Source organism: Gallinula chloropus (assembly GCF_964237585.1).
Source record: "Gallinula chloropus genome assembly, chromosome: 11".
Taxonomy (NCBI): domain Eukaryota; kingdom Metazoa; phylum Chordata; class Aves; order Gruiformes; family Rallidae; genus Gallinula; species Gallinula chloropus.
In genome coordinates, this window is record NC_140096.1 from 9,200,272 (window position 1) to 9,217,567 (window position 17,296).

At 60.3% G+C, this 17,296-nt stretch overlaps 1 protein-coding gene across 1 annotated transcript in view; it reads left to right on the top strand.

Annotated features, from left to right (window-relative positions):
• Window positions 1-17,296, top strand: part of STARD8 (StAR related lipid transfer domain containing 8) — a 45,546-nt gene that overhangs the window by 18,387 nt on the left and 9,863 nt on the right. The window contains exon 3 of the mRNA XM_084269194.1: window positions 17,023-17,094. Coding sequence (XP_084125320.1) covers window positions 17,023-17,094 — 72 coding nt within the window. The remainder of the gene's footprint in view (window positions 1-17,022; window positions 17,095-17,296) is intronic.

Consider the following 17,296-nt stretch of genomic DNA (forward strand, 5'->3'; position numbering starts at 1 on the left):
ACCTCTGCAGCATGACTTCCCAGCACCACTGCTGCTCTGCAGACTGGGAACACACCCCACCATCACCACCAAGTATTTCTGGCATCGTGCAGCAGCAGCTGAGCTGTGTCAAACCCCTCTGTGCATCTCAGAGTCACAGCCCCGGGTGTACGTTTTGCAAGGGGCACGTTTCGGGAGGCGATGTGCTGTGGTGGCCAGGGAGCTGTGCTGTGCTCTGGCTTTGCTGCCGACCCCTCTCCAGGAGAGGCTGTGCCTGGGCTCTGGAGGAGGGCAGGGAGTCACCTTCTCTGTAGGTGGGGCTGGGAATGCGTGGGGGTACCACTGATCCCCCTCCCCCCGGGTTTTATTTGCTGGTCGTGACCCGTTGCTGTTCCTCTCCAGCAGCCATGGCAGTGCCCAGTGCCCTCAGTGATGCCCGTGCCACTGTGCCTGCATGTTGGTTGGAGCCCTCTCTGGGATGCTGGGTGCTCTGTCCGCTGTGGCACTACCTGGGGTCCCAGGAGGGGCCAGGGAGGGTGAATCCCCCTTCCCCTGCACGGGGCCGCTTGCCTTGGAGCATCCTCAGCCAACTGCTCCGAGACAGCCGCCTCTGCCTGGGGTTTCCCACATCTCTCTTTGTTCCTTGCTTTTTCTGCAGGGATGTGGGTATGAAAAGAGCTCCAGTTTGTGAAGCCCCCCCACCCGTGTCACTGGGCTCCCTGGCCTGGCTGGAGCGGGTGTGGCACTGTGCCCGCACGGGCTGGAGCTGCTGGGCCTGGGGGGTGGCATTGCTGGGGGGGTCAGGGGTATGGCATTGCTGGGGATTTGGGGGGTGGCATTGCTGGGGGTCTGGGGGTGGCCCAGGAAGTGCTGCTTTGCCTTTAGTTGCTGCAGGAGCCCATCCCTGCCCTCAATGGGAAGCTTATGCACCACGTTTTGGGCTGCAGAGGGGCCCAGCACAGCTCCTTAGGGACCTCGTGGGTAACCTGGGACAAACACATCCCATGGGAGGGCCCTGGGAGAAGGAGATGGATGGGGAGGGGGAGGTGCAGGCCCTGCCCCCAGCACGTGGGGCGATGCAGGAACCCGAGTTCCCCCTCTTTGAGAGTGGAGCTATGCTTCCCTGCAGCCCCAGGGGTCCGGGCTGGGGTCCTGCTGCACGGGATCAGTGCTCTCCTTGTCAGACAGCTGGCAGCTTTTGGGTTTTGGACTGGTTTTGCTCCAGACCCGGTGATGGTTCTGGGCACAGGGACCGTGGCAGGGGCTCCTCTGGGCAGGCAGTGGGTGGCTGTTTGTGGCAGGGACTGACAGGGTTAAAGCTGCTTTGTGGTGTGATTGAGGAGAAAAAAAGGAAAAAAAAAAGCCATTTCCTTCATGTCCAGAGACAGTTTATTTTCTGGGCATTCTCGGGACTTGGGAGGGGCCTTTTCTTTAAGGCATTTCCTGTAAGCAAATTTATATTTGGACTGGGGAGGGTGGGGAGAGGAGGTGGGTGCTGGGGAGGGGTCCAGCGGCCCCAGCCAAGTGACCTCAACGTTTGGCTCCTCGTCCTGAATTGTTGGAGGTGGGAGCGGTGTGGGGGGCCTGGCCAGCTGCTGGAGTGGGGTGAGGAGGGGGGTCCTGTGTGTCCCAGCCCTCGGCAGCGCTGCTGCCCATGTGGGGCTGAGCTGTTGTGTGTCAAGGACCGGGGACCCTCGTTTGCACGGTTGGGTCTGGGCAAAGAGGGGGGTGGGAAGCTGCAGCCAGAGCAGCCAGCCCTGATGTACATGAACCTCAGAGTTTAAAAATAGGAACAAAATCCCGTTCCCCAGCCCTGCCTTGGCCACCCCCTGCTCCATGCTGGCTGTGCAGCCTGGTTTGGAGCTGGGGGCCTGCGCTTGGTGCGGGGTGGGGGCTGTGTGGAGCAGGTGGCTGAGTGGGTGCATGGTGTTCCTCTGCGAAATGGGGGGGTCATCTGCTCTGGGCTGTCCTCCTGGGTCCCATGCCATGCTGTACTGTGCCATGCTGTGCCGTGCCATGCTGTGCTGGCTGCCATGGCATGGCTGAACCATGGTCTAATCTGCCCTGCACAGGCTGGCTGCTTCCCTGTGCCATGTGGAGTGACAGGGGGTGAGGGCTTTTTACCCCCTTGTCTGCAGAAGCCATCAGAGAGGAGCTGTGTGCTCAGAAGATGCCAGGAACGGGTGACCTGGCATCCCCAACCGCCCTGTCCCACCATCCCTTCCATCGCTCTGGGGAGGATGAAGATAAGTCCTGCTGGACACCCAAACTCTGAGGCTTGGTGGCCACCTCTGATTCTGTTCCCTCCCCCGGGATGGAGGGAATTCCATTAAAACCAAAGAAAAATCCAGCAGACGAGCACAGGAACACGTAAGAAGGTCAAATCCGGTGTCTGTCATGTGGAATTAACTCTTTTCCAGCTGACACGTGGGGAGACCTTTCCTCCTGTGCAGGGTCTGGAGCTGGAGCCCTGCTGCCCCGGGCGAGAGGCAGCCAGCCAGGCTCCCCTCCACGGGGTTCAAGCAATTCTCCCATTGTTCCCCATGCCAAGTTTCTTCTCCCCCATTTTGTTTTCTTTTTATTACTGTGATTTCCTACCGTCGGAAGAGGCGAGTTATGAAACTGGAGTTATCCAAACACGTCTTGTTTGAAGATAGCGTTTCATCCCGCGGATGCGGCTTCCTGCTCTCTAAATGGTTCCCATTGTCTCCCCTTGGCTCCTGGCCCCGGCTCTGCCGGAGCCGCCAGGAGCGTCGCTCAGCTCTGGCAACCTGAGGAGCGGTGGTCCCAGCCACCAGATGCTGCTGGCCATGAGGCAGCCTGGAAAGGCTGAACTGGGAATGCTGGTATTCCGTAGGCACCCTCCAGAAACGACAGGGTGCTCAGCAGAGGCTGCCTCTCTGCAGGGACTAGCATGGTGATGTGACAACAGTGACGTGCCCACCATGGGGCTGCTGTTGGGGCGCTGGCTCGGTCGGCCACTGCTCCAGCAAGGGATGCTCAGGGTTTCAGTACACATCCACTCTCCCAGCACAGCCCAGTCTGTGGGGGTCTGTTGGTGCTCTAACACAGCCCACACCGAGAGGCGCCAAAGGGGCCCCTGGCTGCTGTTTGCGTGTGGGACCCTGAGGAGTGGGTGGGATTCAGCCCGCGGGGCCGTGACCTGGTGCCACTCTGGGGATGCAGAGAAGATGCAGCACTGGTGCAGAGGAGATGCAGCACTGGTGTTGGCGCTGCCCGTTCAGGTTTTGGTTGCACAGTGGCCTTGCTGTGCGCTGGGCTGTAGATAGGGGTGGCTGCTGCTCTGACATCTGGGCTGTGGGAGAGGAAGGAACCCAGGAGGGGAGGGTAAACAGAATGAGGTCGTGCTGCATGGGGTGAGGAGGGTTATTCCCAGCACAAAAGATGCTCTGTCGTTTTCCAGCCTCATGGGCACTGCGGTGACGCACCCTTGGGTGCCTGTTGGTGGGTACTGGTGGGGACATGTCTGTGCTGGGGCTGCCACGTGTTGGATGGAGAGTGTGGCTGGGGCTCACGGTGGCAGCCACCATGCTGCTTGCGTTGGCACAGGATGTGTCTGCCGAGCGTGGCATGGAAAGCACCCAGAGCACTGAGATTGTTCTGAGGTGTTTTGTTACCCTGGGACTGCGAGCTGTGAGGCCGTGGCCGCAGGAGACCCATCGAGCTCTGGGGCTGTGGCTGTGGGAGAGCCATTGAGTGCTGGGGCACATGCCTCTTCCCCCTTCCCAGTTTAATGTGCCTGGCTGTGGGCTGGAGTGGTGGCGAGTGCACAGGTGGCCGAGGGGCCTCCTCAGGCCATGCGGTTCCTCCACAGGCTGTGCCGTGCCGTTCCCCATCCTATCCTCCCTGGCGGGACACCAGGAGCTGCGGTGGCTGCGGGATGCCTGGCCTGGGACTAGAGAAGAATTTGGGAGAGGAAGGATGGTGCTGCCCCGTCACCTGGGCACGCGGCTGCTGTCAGCTGTGACCTTGGGCTCGGGGGTGGAAGGTGGCCAAGGCAGCGGGCTGTGGGCAACGGGCTGGGCTGTGGGAGAAGGCCGGTTGTTGGGGGGTTGCTGTTGCTGTGGGTAGGGCCTGTTGGAGAGGAGCTGGGTGTGCCCCGACCTCTTCCTCCAGTGCAGCAAGCCATGGCGGGGGTCAGGTTGTGCCTGCAGCTTGGGCATGACCATTCCCTGCTCTTGCCCTCCGCAGCTTCCCCACCTGCCTGAGCAGCAGGGATTTTTTTTCAATTTCTTTTTCCTCATTATTCTCAATGAATGGAGCGTGTTTGGGGGCTGCGCCACACGGGACACCACGCTGCAGATGTTTGCTCGCTCAGCTCTGCGGAATCGCTGCCGGAAGCAGCACCAGGCACTTGGCAGAGCTCCGTGGTTTGACGTTCTTCCTTCCTGCCCCCTTCTCTGCTACACGCAAACCCCCAGCCAGCCCTTGGCTCCGCCACGCAGTCCCCGCCGCTGCCCCGCTCCCCTCCTCTGTCAGCGCCGTGCTTGGGGCCCCCAGGCACCTCTCATTTTGTGGTGCCAGGCTGAGGACCTCTGGGCTGTGTCCCGTGAGAGGAGCCCATGCCTCCTGTCCCCACTTGGCCGCAGCCATCGGAGCAGGCAGAGGATAATGAGGTCGGAAATCTCGGTGATTAGTGTTTGATAAGGTTCACTGACATTTTGTTTCCATAGAGAGGAGGAAAACATGGTGAATCAGGTGCCTGTGTGGGGCCAGCCCCCGCCCCCCGTTCACCCAGCTCAGGCTGGGGTGGGGTCCTGCCTGGCGGGACCTGAAGCCCCTCCAGACCCCAGCTCCGTGCTGCAAATGGACACGGAGATCTTGGGAGTCGCTGGGCTGGTGGAGCCGTCCACCTTCTCCACTGCTGCCCCTGGGGTCATTACTGCTCCCTGGCTCCTTGGATGGGAGCCGAGCCTGAGAATGGCTGTGGCAGCGTGGAGAGAGCGGGTGTCTGTAGCTCTGGGGTTGGGGACTACTGAAGCACTCAGCCAGACTCCTGAGCCTGTGGGGCTGTTGAATGATGTGCTGGGCTGGGACAGCGCTTACCATGTGTGGCAGGAGCGATGGTGTGTGTCCTGGGAGAGCTGTCGGGATGGCACAGCGAGCCCCGTATGCCCACATGGGGCAGCCCTGAGCCCTCCCCAGTGCTCGCAGGTCCGGGGTGGGCTGGGCTCAGGGGACTTCTGCAGGAGAGATGCTACATCCACACCTCTCTCCGGGGTCACTCTGGAAAACAGAGCCAGGGAAATTGAGGACCAGCTCCTCTTGTCCTGCACGGTGCCGGGAGGCACCTCGCCACCCCTGGCAGCTCTGCAGGCAGGTGGGAACGAAACGCTCTGTGAGCAGCTGGCAGGTGAGAGTGGCGAGTCCTGCACCGGTCACAGACCAGTGCCACCAGTGTGTGCGCACGTGTACGAGCTGGAGTGCTGGGCAAGGCGTCGGAGCGTGCCTGTCCCTGTGCACGGGGCTGGAGCTCGCTCAGCCCAGCGTCGGGCGAGCAGCCGGGCACTGCGACCCGTGTGTTTTCGGACAAAGACAGGGTCTGGGCTGTCTGAGGTGGGGCTGGGCAGCTCGGAGCAGCACGGCAGGCGTGTCGGGCCAGCCCTTCGGAGAGCAGAGGCTTTCACAACCCCCTGTTTCAGCGCTGGATTTCCCAACCCCTGCGAACTGAGGGCTTTGAGTCCCATCAGAAAACATGCTGGGATGAGTGGAAAATCAGCAACTCATCAGCACAGACGTGGAGGAGCTCTGGAAGGATGTGAGCTGATACTTGGGATGCAGGGGGAATTGGCCAGCCCGTTTTCAGTGGTCTGTGGGGACAGGACTAGGGGCAATGGCTGTAAGCTGGAGCACAGGAAGTTCCGCAACAACATGCGGAAGAACTTTTTCACAGTAAGGGTGACGGAGCAGTGGAATAGGCTGCCCAGGGAGGTGGTTGAGTCTCCTTCTCTGGAGATATTCAAGTCTTGTCTGGATGCCTATCTGTGTAATGTGAGATAGGGAGCCTGCTTTGGCAGGGGGGTTGGACCCGATGATCTCTTGAGGTCCCTTCCAACCCCTAAGATTCTGTGATTCTGTGATTTACCACAGATGATGTTAGCCGGCCATCCCAAGGTAGAAGTTTTCTGAGGTCTCCTCAGGAATGTCACTGCACGCTGCTGAGGCTGACAGGGGAGGCAGGCTCAGGAAGACAGGGACATGTTCAAGCGTTGTGCTGAAGGGTGTAGAGATGGCTACCAGGGAGGGTTGCACGTGTGAAGTACTGGCTGAGGTGGTCCGAGGGGACTCCGACCTGGGGAAGGGGATGCCTTCACCCTGCAAGAGGCAGTGAAAGGGCTCTGAGCCCTGCCCAGGGCTCTGCCTGGCCAGTTTCCTGTGAGCCAAAGAGACCTGAGCGAGCCCTGTGACAGCCTTTGCTTTATCCCATGGGGCTGGAGCTGGGGCTCTTCTGAAACAGCACAAGAATAGGGCCTCAGCACCATGCCTGGGAGCATCAGCGGCGCTGGAGCCTTCACCATCCCGGATCTCTGCTGTAAGCCCCTCGTCAGGAGGGGAGTTCATCACCCATCGGCAGCAGACTCCTCGCCACACAAGTGGGACTGCTGTGCTGTCAGGGCAAGACGCACCCAGGCAAGAAAACCCCAGGCAGGTCTTGCCACGACAAATCTGTTCCTTACAGAGGGGCTTTCGCATGGAAGGGAAACTGGGAAGGACATGCCCGTTCCTGCCAGGAGCTGCTGCCTTGCCAGTAACTGGCCACTGTTTCCTAATGCTGCGAACAGCCGGTGTGTTGAACCAGGGCTTCCTCCTGCCTTCAGAGCCCTGGGCTTCTCCTTGGCCTGACCTGGGGAAGGGCTTCCTCTGCCCTGACCTCCCTGCCTGCAGCCACGGCGCCAACGCTGATGCGTTCGGCGTCACAACTTCCCATGAGCCGGGATAGCTGTGAGGGGTGTGAGCTCCTGGGCCTGTGAATCCCTTGGAAGGCTGGGACAGGGCTTGGTGCATTAAGAGCACTGAAGAAGAGTCATTTTAACCCTCTCTGAGAAGCGTTTCCTATTGCTCATGGCAGAGGTCTGGGCCTTGGGGCCATCCCTCAACTACGGACTGGCAGATCCCTGGATCTTCCCTCTGCTGTAGGTGCCCAGGCTCCTGGGCTGTGTCCAGGAGGCTTTGCTTGCTTCAGCTCCCCAGGAGCCGCGGTGTTAACACATGAAGGGCAGGTTTTAGGCTGTGCCTTGGTATGGACTGGGCTGGCTCACCAGGGCAGCTGTGCTGGTGGGTGGCAGAATGATGTGAGCCAGCCAGGTAAGCTGAATCTGCCATCCCCATGGTTCACCTTCCATTGGGATGCAGCATCTTGACTGTCGGGCCAACATACGTGTCTGTAGCATCGCTCGGGGCCAGCGTTCGCATCCTGTTCTGTGCTGTTCCCTGACATTCCCCACATTCCTGGCAAGGAGGCTTCTGCAGTTTTTAAAAACGTCCCTTTGTCTCTTTGCAGAACTGTGACATCCTTTAACTCTGCTTCCCAAAAAGCCTGTTGGGCGTCTCTCTCTGGCAGCTCTGGGTGGCTTCAGAGGGAAAAGGAAGCCTTGAGCTTGGGTTCCAGCCCCAACACCGCCTGCTTCCTGTAGGGAGAGGGAAAAGGAGACAGGAAGGGTCATGGATCTGGCTCAGGTCACCTCCATGGTCCTCAGGTCTGTGCTGTCTGGTCCTGCTCTTGTCTTGAGGTTTCACTCTGAGCTTCGTGTTTATGGGATGCTTATGGGCTCATTAGCTCTTCAACCCTGTCTGCAGGGTCCTGGGCTTGGAGGAGAGATTTTGAGAAGGCAGAAGCCACCACAGTGGTCCTCAGGCAGTTGTTGTGCCTCCAGTGCTGGCCTCTCCTGTCTCACCTCAGGGCGTAAGGGAGCCAGCTGAGGGGTTTGCAGTGCTGTGTCCCTTGGGATACCCATTGTATCCCTGCTATTTCCCACTGGGAATAGGAAACAAGGCGTGAAAGAAGGAACTTGGTGTTGAAGTCCATGGTCTGACCCAGTGGAGATGTTGGCTTGAATCAGCGGAGCTTGTTGGCTGCATCAGGATGCTCCTGGTGAGCACATCTGCTCTCCTGCCACCCTGTAGCTGACTTTGGAGAGACCAGGAGAAACCGGCTGGAGAGGAGACACAGGAGCCAATGAGCCCACCCACAGGTCCCTGTGCCAGCTCTTCTCCCCCTTTCCTCACTGCTCCGTGCAGCTGCTTTGGGGCTGGGGGCTCTCTGCTCCCTTGTCCCCCAGCTATACATGTCAGCTGTCTGGAGACCTGGGGGCAGCTGCCCTTTGCTGCAGCTGGGAATTACGGGCGCGTTTCCTCCTGTGGCGCCGGGACAGGGTTAACAACAGGAAGGTCCGGCCAGGGGTGGTGGTGGAAGAGGCTTTTCCTGAGGAGAGCTGTATCAGGTCCCCTTGTCAAGGGGGAGGGCGTCACAGCGGGCAGGATGTGCATGTGGTGCCCGTGGGCACGTCCCTGCACACCTCACCCCGGATGGGACTGGGTCCCGCTGTTGGCGTGTCCATGGGCTGTGTCCTGTGGGGAGCTGAACTTGGCCACCACCCCCTGCATCCCCCAGCGAGCCCCCACATCCTTCCCCTCTGCCCCCCTCTTGTGTCAGGAGCTTCATTCACCTGCTCTGCCAGAGCAGCTAGGTGGGACCCTGGAGCAGCACATGCCATGAACTGGACAGGGTGGCAGCCCTGCACCCCCGGTAGAGCACACTGAAGGGCAGCAGCTCGGCGGTCTCCGGGGCCCCTCACTGCCCTGCGTGCCTGGGATGTGAGATCATGTTTGGAAGGAGCTTTAGACTCCTCCCATGTTGGTGGGAATTCTGCACGTGGCCGCTGGTGACCGGGGTGGCCCTGGAGCCGCCTCCCCATCCGCAAGGCGACGGCTGTCGTCAGCTGGATCCCTTCCTGGCGTGGGCCTGGTCTCACCCTGTGCCTCGCCAAGGTTTGCTCACAGGCCTGTTTCCAGCCAGCTCCTCACAACTGCCCTCCGCTGTGTGTGGGACGGGGGGTCTCCTGACAGGTCCTGCTCAACTTTGGGGCTCCAGCAGCTCGTCCTGTGAAATACCTATCCCAAAAACACTGACTCAGGGCCATGCGGGTGCAGGCAGTGTGCTTTTCCTTATGGAGACTAAACCCACATCAACAGGAGCTTCTCCCTCAGACCGTCTCACCCCTGAGGAGGTTGGGAGCATCCTGTCTGTGTAAAGCAGGGAGAAATCCTGGAGCAGGGTGAAGCACAGACCATCAACCTGTAGAAAATCAGGAAATCTTGGACAGCAGGTATCGTGGACAGCAGGTGCGCTTCTCTCATCCTTTTCCAAAGCTTTCAGTCCCCTTCAGCATCCCAAGGGACTGGGAAATTGATGATTTTATGAAATGTATGACATTTTTGTTGGCTTTTCCCAGCGTTCCCATGTCCCACACACACGCACAAGGCAGGGGTCACACACCACTTGCATGCACGCTCCTGTGGTTTGCAAACAGCTGACCGAGAGAGGCTGCTCAGCTGTGGTTTGCGGCCAAGGGGTTTGGCTACTCAGCATCTTCGGGGTGGGAAGTGGGGTGTCTCAGTGGTCCCTATTGCTCTCCTGCCTCCTGGCTTACTGCAGGGCAGTGCTGTGCACTCCCAGTCAGTCCTGCTTCCCGAGCTGGTGCCGGTGAAACGCATCCCTGGGGGAAGTTTGACACTTGAGCATCTCGGTACCTAATTTTTCCAGTTGCAGTTACAAGCTGCATCCTGGCTGGAAGGGGCAGCCTGTGCCCTGGTGTCCTCCGTGTCCCTGCTCTGGAGCTGGCAACGCCCTGGCTGTGGGGATGGCATCCGTGGGGGAAGTGTGCCTGGCCGTGGGCTGGGCAGGGATGGGCTGGCAGTGGTTGGTGCTGGGTTGGCAGTGGTTAGCCTGCGCCAGCGTCCGTGTGCTCTCACCCCGGCGCTCTCACGTGCTTCCCCCCGCTGAACGGCTCAGCCCCCTGCGCGGCCGGGCACATCCTGCTCGCGTCTGATGAGGAATTAACTGGCGTGGTTAATGAGGGCAGATTCTATGAGCTCAGCACCCTCGGCCTGCACAGGAACATCGGGGATCTCAGACTGGCTGCCCCCAGGAAGGTCTCTGGCTCCCGGAGCGCTCTTGCTGCCCGTGGATGGTGCTGGGACAGCTGAGGTGGGGGTTTGAGGAGGGCACTGGTCACACTGGTATTTTCTTCAGCAGTTAACCCGCGGTTCCCAATGAGCAAAGCCAGGACTGGCAGCTGCTGCTATGGTGAGTCTGCTTGTGTCCCAGCTCTGCGGCTTCACCCCGCACAAGGTCTCAGCCAGCAAACACCCTTGGGTGGGGGGGGAGATGGGGAAGGTGGAACAATCACCTTTATTCTTGTCAGAGGGTTCGAGAAAGGAGTTTCCTTTGGAGTGAGTCGTTTGCTTTGGCTCTTGCACAGCGGGGTGAGGGAAGGGTGAGGAAGGAGGTGCGATCGGTCGGCTCTGTGGTGAAACTTTGCTTTTTTTTCCCCATTTCTTGAAAAACAGACCAGGCTTCCCCTTTTCTGGTATTTTTTTTTTTTAAATCCTCTTTTATTTCTCCTTGGGAAGACCTGCAGTCCTGCCCTGACCAGAGCCTTGTGTCAGCTCACAGGGCGCTGCTGAACCCCCACAAAGCAGGGAGGTGGTACTGAGGGTGCGGCTGTGTGTACTGGGAAGGAGAGGGGAACTGGATGGGATGAGGGCTGGTTTCGATCGTGTTGTGTCCGGCTGTTCATTCAGCCCCTCTGTCCCCTGCTCAGGGTGCCGCCAGTCACAGAGCTGCGGCCATTGCCAGACTGGGACTTGTTCCTCACAGAACCGGCCAGGCTGGGGCAGGTGTGGTGGCTGCACCGTGTGCCAGCACCTCCAACCCTCGGTTTGTTCCCTCAGCCCAAGCCAAGATGCCTTTCAGTGAGTCTGACCCCCACTCCTGCCAGGCACCAAGAGTAGCCACCAGCATTGCTGAAATGGGCTTTTTGGCGAGGGGGAGCAGGGAGAGGGCTGCGGAGGGTGAGTGGTGGGGCAGGGAGGGATGTGCTCTGCCCCTGAGCTGCATTGTGAGTGATGACACAGCAGTGCCGGTGGGCACTGGGTGTGGCAAAAGGGGCCCCTGGCCCTGCCATCACGTGAGAAGTGTTACTCAGTGGCTTTGTGAAACATGGCCTTTGAGGTTGCTGTCTGGTTTCACACCTTTGTTTGGAGCTTTCTCAGGGGGACAGCAGGTTTCAGGGCTCTGTGGACTGGTGGTGTCACAGTGAAGAAGTGCAGGATGCGATCCCTCCTCATTGAGGAGGTCCAGCCTGGGGCAGATGCCAGCACTCCCAGAGCGGTCAGGTGAGGAGCTCTGGCACCGCCGGCAGCCCTCAGAGTGACATCATCTGTTTGTCCAAACAAAGTGCTTGTGAGCCCCGTGGGATGATTGACAGGAAAACAGCAGCGCAGTTTTGGAAAGGGTGGGATACAGGATGGGCAAGAAGGAGACAATTTGGTCAGCATCCGAGAAGCTGTTTGCATCTCGCCATTCTTCGGGGTTCCCATCAGCAGCCACGGGAGCACCTGGCCACCGCAGCACACCGGGGAGCACTGCAGCACACCGGGGAGCACCGCAGGCACCAAGGAGCACCGTGGCTCACTAGGAAACACCACAGCTCACTGAGAAGTGTTTGCAGGGATGGAGGCAGCTTGGCGGTGGGAACGCCAGCCTGGAACCCAGGAAGGGAACTGCGTCACTGGCCACTTTGGTGCCTTCGCCCTGTGTCCAGCTCCGGGCAGAGGCGAGCCGGTGGCCATGCTGGCATGCATGGACCTTCTCAGGGAGGTGCATGGGCCGGGCTGGAGCTGGAGGCCACCTCTCTGCAGGGCTTGCCTTGCTGGAGCCTCCTTCAGATGTGGAGACCGAGGTTTCTGAGGGTCCCACCTGTGCGAGGGGGGCTTGCTGCTGCACCACGGGGCAGCCGGAGTCCTGCCCGGTCTGATGCTCCTCTGGGGTCCGAGCAGCTGCAAGGACACAGGTGGGGGAGGTGAGGAGGATGGATAAGGGTCTTCACCTTCCTGGCCCTTTGTCTCTCTTCCTACCCATGTCCCTTCCATTCCCTTGTTGCCACCAGCCATCTGCTCTGCAGCTGCAGTGCTTGAATGCAGCATGTTTAACCCCTGAGATACTGTGGCACTTGCAGTCCTGGGGTGGCCTGAGGCCGAGGGCTGGAAAGAGATGTCCCGAGGAGCCTGCGAGGAGAGGGTGACCTTAATGTCCCGTGTGACAGGGATCTCCTCACGCACACATCTGCCTTGGCTCTGTCTGCTGTGCTGTCATTGGCCTAGAGCCACGGGGACCAGCCACATCCTGCTGGCAAGTGAGGGTGGCAGCAGCGCCGCCTCGCACCATGGGTCCAGGCAGCAGGGGCTGCAAGCATGGCTTGAAATGGCACAGGGGGACATGCAGGTGGGGTGCGGGTCCCTCCTTGGGTACCAGCTGCAAGGGCTGAAGCTGTTTTGGGGCTGGGCATGGTGCAGGGCTGAGCTCCACCACTGCCTGGGACTTCCTCATCGCCGTGGCCTCGCAGCCATGTTCCTGTGCTGTGCAGTGCCCGTGGGCCAGGCTGGCTTGGGGTGCAAAGCGCCCAGCCTGTGCAGAATGAAGGAGACCAGGCTGCCACTCAGCTTGCTGGAGGGAGAGGAAACCAGAGCTGTGGCTCGGGGTTGATAGCCGTGGTTACATGCAGCCCTGGAGCGGAGCCGAGATGCGAGCGGGGCAGAGATAAGGTGGGGGGAGCGCTCCCTGTGTCGGCTGCTGCTGCACTGCCTGGGCTCCATGCACACCCCCTGCCACCCTGCGCTGTGCTAGGCTGGGGGCACACATAGCCTGGGGACTGGCTGGTTGCTGGAGGCTCAGCTTTGGCAGTTTGGCATCCCTAGACCCTTCCTTCCCCTCTGCTGCCCTCACCAAGGAGCTGCTGTGGCACAGGGTGCTGAGCAGGGTGCTGTGAGCACCTTCTGAAGGCAGGTACTGCACCGGGGCGCTGGGCAAGGGGGGCTGGGGGCCAGCTGGGGGCAGAGGGCTTGGGCTGACCTCTCAGGGTGATGCGATCCAGGTACCCAGCGGTGTTGGTCTCCCGGCCATGGGGCAGGGAGGTGGCCGGGGTGCTTCTTGCCCTGGTTGTATCAGCTGGTGCCTGGGACTCCCTTGCAGACACCGCCGGCAGTTTCAGCGTTGCCTCTGGGGGTGTTTTTACCCCCGGATTTCCCCCATGTTCATCTTGTGCCAGGCAGCAGCTGTCTGGGAGACAAAAAGAGCAGCGCTGGTATCTGGTACCAGCGATGCCCCTGCTGTGCCGCCACCCCCCTGGCGCAGTCCTGTCCCCGAGGGAGCAATGCCCTTGGGAGCAGACAGGACGTTTTGGGGCCGGAGGCGGTGGAGGCATTTGAACAATTCCTCGTTGGCGACGTAGCAAGGAGCAGCTCCCAAAACTTGAGACCTATTTACTGCACACAGGTTAATTATGGAAACCCGCTGCGTCCGGGAGGGCGTCCAGCCGCGGCTCTCATTCCTATCTGCCTGCCCGCTCCGTGCTGGCGGCGCTGAGATCCCTGCAGCTGCTGGATGGTGCTGGGAGCAGAGAGCTCGAGTTTATAGGTGCTGAGTGCCAGGCTGCGTGCGGACGGGGGATGCCCATGGCTGCACGGGGCTCGGGTTCCTCTCCTGCTCTGAAAGGCCAGGTCAGCGTGGGCGGTGAGCGCGGTTGCGAGTGCAGCCCAGGCACAGCATGGGCAGTGTCGGGGGTGGGGGAGCTTCCTCCAGGCACCTCTCCTGAGGAGGCTGGGAGGGTCAGCATGGAGGGGTCCGTATTTGGCCCTCTAGTGTATTTGGGTGATGCTCGGTTGAGAGGTGATATTGTTTTCAGTGCTGGGTGTCACAGCTAGTTAATTCCTTGTTAGCTTGGTGTATACTGGTGATGCCCCAGCACCTTCCACAGCAGTGGGGTGCGTGTTTCCTGTGGGACACTGTTGTTTCCGACCTGCCCTGGTTTAGGCAGCGAAGGGACATACCCTGGATTTTCTGTCTTGTCTGTGGGAAGGAGGCAAGGATTTCTGTCTGCAGCCTGGGAGGAGAGGCCGGGCTCCACTTCTGCTTCTCCGCTGTCGCAGGCAGAAGTGTGTTTGAAGGCAGGATGGAAAGAAAACCCACTGAAATGGAGAGTGGGAGCCCCCGCCTGTGTCTGCGGGGCAGCTGGTTTCACAACGTTCCGTTCGGTAACGTAGGGGCCATCCTGCCATGTGGGTTCCCTTTCACACGGACCGGCTCTCAGGGGGTTTTCATGGGGAACTTGGGGCTGGCTGTGAGAGGCTGGATGCTGGGCAGGGACCGCTGGGGTTTTATTTTTGATTTTTAAAGTGAAAGTGCAGAGTTGGGGTTCTGGGAAACGGCTTTTCTGCCTGTAATTGCATTTGCCTCTGGTGTGGCAGCTCGTTCGGCTCAGAGTTGGTATTGCATCTCCGGGGCTGCTCCCCCTCTGAGCGTGGGCTGGGTTTGGGGAGGAGAGGAAGCTGTAGCTCCCGAAGCACTGGAGGGAGAGATGTCAGGTCCCAGGTATCCTGCGGCCAGGAGCTGCTCCTGTGTGAGCCACTGGTGGGTGTCGGTGGGCTGGTGCGGGTGGGCCATATCCAGGGGAACGCCATGGTGCAGCAACCATGCAAGAAGATGGAGGGGATGGGGGTTTTTGCCCTTTTTTTCCCCCCCATCATGTTGTTTTCATCCTCCTACCCTTGCCTGGAGTGTGTTTGGGCCCCTCTGGGATGGGGTTCAGTGCGTGGTGGGTTTATCCCCTTGCTCCGTGGGCTCCCTGGCTGTGTGCCTGCTGCCCCCTGTACAGCTGGGATGGGATCGCTTCCGCCACGGTTAAACTGTAGATCACAGGGATATTAAGATGCTACAAGCTCCTGATAACCGTTTGCTGACCAGTGAAGGCAACGAGACCCTCTTTGTACCCCCACCCTGTTCGGTGGGAGCGTGTGTTTGCTGCCTGGCCTTTCCTGCTTGGCCCTGGGAAAGCTCGTCGGTGGGAAGGGCATCGGGAGGAGGAAGCTGCTGCTGGCTCCAGCCGGGACAGGGACACTTGGAAACCTTTTCCGTGCCAGCGCTTGGATGTGGGGAGGGCTCCTGCTGGGGATGGGCAAAGCCCCTGCCCCTGGTGAGCTTCTCCCCCCTGTGTGGGCTCCCCATGAGGATGCAGGACTTGCTGCAGCGGGCGAAGCCTGGGACCTGGCTCCCAAACAGGGTGAGGAGAGGTACGCTCCCCCTCTCTCCCCCCACCGCAGCCAGGCCCCGTGCCCAGAGGAGGCGGCGGAGGGGAAGGAAATGTCGTGCTCAGACTCCTGGTTTCCACTGAGGCGATGGGCGGCCGAGCTCAGAGCCGTGCAGGAGCATCCTGCTGCGGTGTGTCTGGCTCCCACAGGCTGCTCGCGGCCACGCTGGGGGTCCCCCGGCTCCTGCACGTTCCCCAGCCAGCTGAGTGATGCTGATCGGTGTCCCAGCCATGCTCTTCTACCAGTTCAGCCCCTCCGCCGTCAGGGGTAAGCTCAGCATGTGGCTCTGGCTGCCCTCCCCTCCGCTGTCCTCTCTGGGGCACACTGGACCCGTCCCTCCCTGGGTGGTGGGCAGGGGGGGCTCGGGGTGTCCTGGGGCAGGTTGGGGGGTTGGTGTGTCTGTCCTTGGCTGGGGTGCCCAGATGGCCCATGGGCAGCGATGCCATGGTGATAGGAGGGTGGGGAGTGGGGGCTGGCAGGTCAGTTAGCCGGGGGGCTGTGGGAATGCCTGTCCTTGGACCCTGCCTGCCCTGTGGATGCGGGAGGAGTGTGCTCTCCAGAGTCACACTGACCGGAGACTGTTCAGGATGCCCTTCCAGGCAGAGATGCTGGGGTGCAGGGGGGGTGTGGGGTGGCATGGCTCAGCCCCTGGCTTTGTCTGGGCCATGAATAGCTGTGCAGGTTGGACCCAGAGGCAGACGTTTATTCCAAACTCTCTTCCCAAAATTTGCAAGGTATTTGGGGCCAGGGTTTTGACTTGGTCCCGTCCTTAACTCAAGTGTTTGGTCTGGGCTTTTCCTCCCCCCTGCCCTGTAGTTGTATAGTTGGAGATGCAACCAGGGCTCTGGCTGAGGATGCGGGTGGATGGTGGTGGAATCGGGGGTTCACTGCAGCTTGCCCTGGGGGGGTCTGGTCTATGCTGGGTGGTGCCTTCGAAGGCAATGGACGAGACCCCAAAACTGCTGCTGTGCTTTCTGCACTTGAGGTCAAATGTCTGTCGCTCTCAGTAGTATAAATCCCAGCAGACGGACACACAGACGGACAGCTGGCCGACAGCAGGCAGCAGCTTGCTTTGGCTGTGTGAGCTTTGGGCTGTTTTCCCTGGAGTTCTGTAAATTTGCGACACTTCCCAGCAAACAGAGCTGGCCCTGGGGTGGGCTCATCCCGGCGGCTGCAGAGCCGGGCACGGGAACCGCCCGGGTGGGGGCATTGGGATCTGGCGCCTGCCAGGGTGAGGAGAGGTGGGGGGGTCCAGGGAGGTGGGGAGGAGGAGGAGGGAGGGAGGAAGGTTTCTCTGGCTGGCTCTTCTGGAGGATATTTGCAAGAGTGCCTGGCACCAGGCTTTGATGAGCTCTGATCTCTTCATTGGAGTAAAGCTCCCCCCTTGCTGGGCAGCGTGACGCGTTTTGGGGGGCTCAGACATCGAGCGTTTTGCTGGGTTAAAGTTGTGTCTCATGGTCTGATCATTCTTTTCCCCTCATCCTCTCTGCTGTGTGCTAGTGGAGAGGCTAAAGCTGAGCCCTGCTCCGTGCATGGACATCGCTGCCCCCCAGCACACCCCCAGGCCCCCTGCTCCCCAAAGCACGGGCTGGGGTGTCCTGGGGGAGCGGCTGCTGCCGGGTGGGATGCTCAGCCTGGTTCTTTGCTTTCTTTCAGAAGCCGAAGCCAAGAGAGCTTGTGACTGGCTGCGGGCAGCAGGATTCCCCCAGTACGCCCAGCAATATGAAGGTGAGAGCCTGCTCTGCTCCTGGTCTGATGTCCTGTATCCCAACCAAATCCCAAGGGTGCTCCAGGGAGAGCTCCACAGCTCTGGGCAAAGGAGAGGATGGCTTACGTAGGGCAGGATCACGTATTAAATCTGCAGTGCCTGGGGCTTGGCCGTGGCACAGACAGCTGGCCGTGCCATACCATGCCGTGCTGTGCCATACCA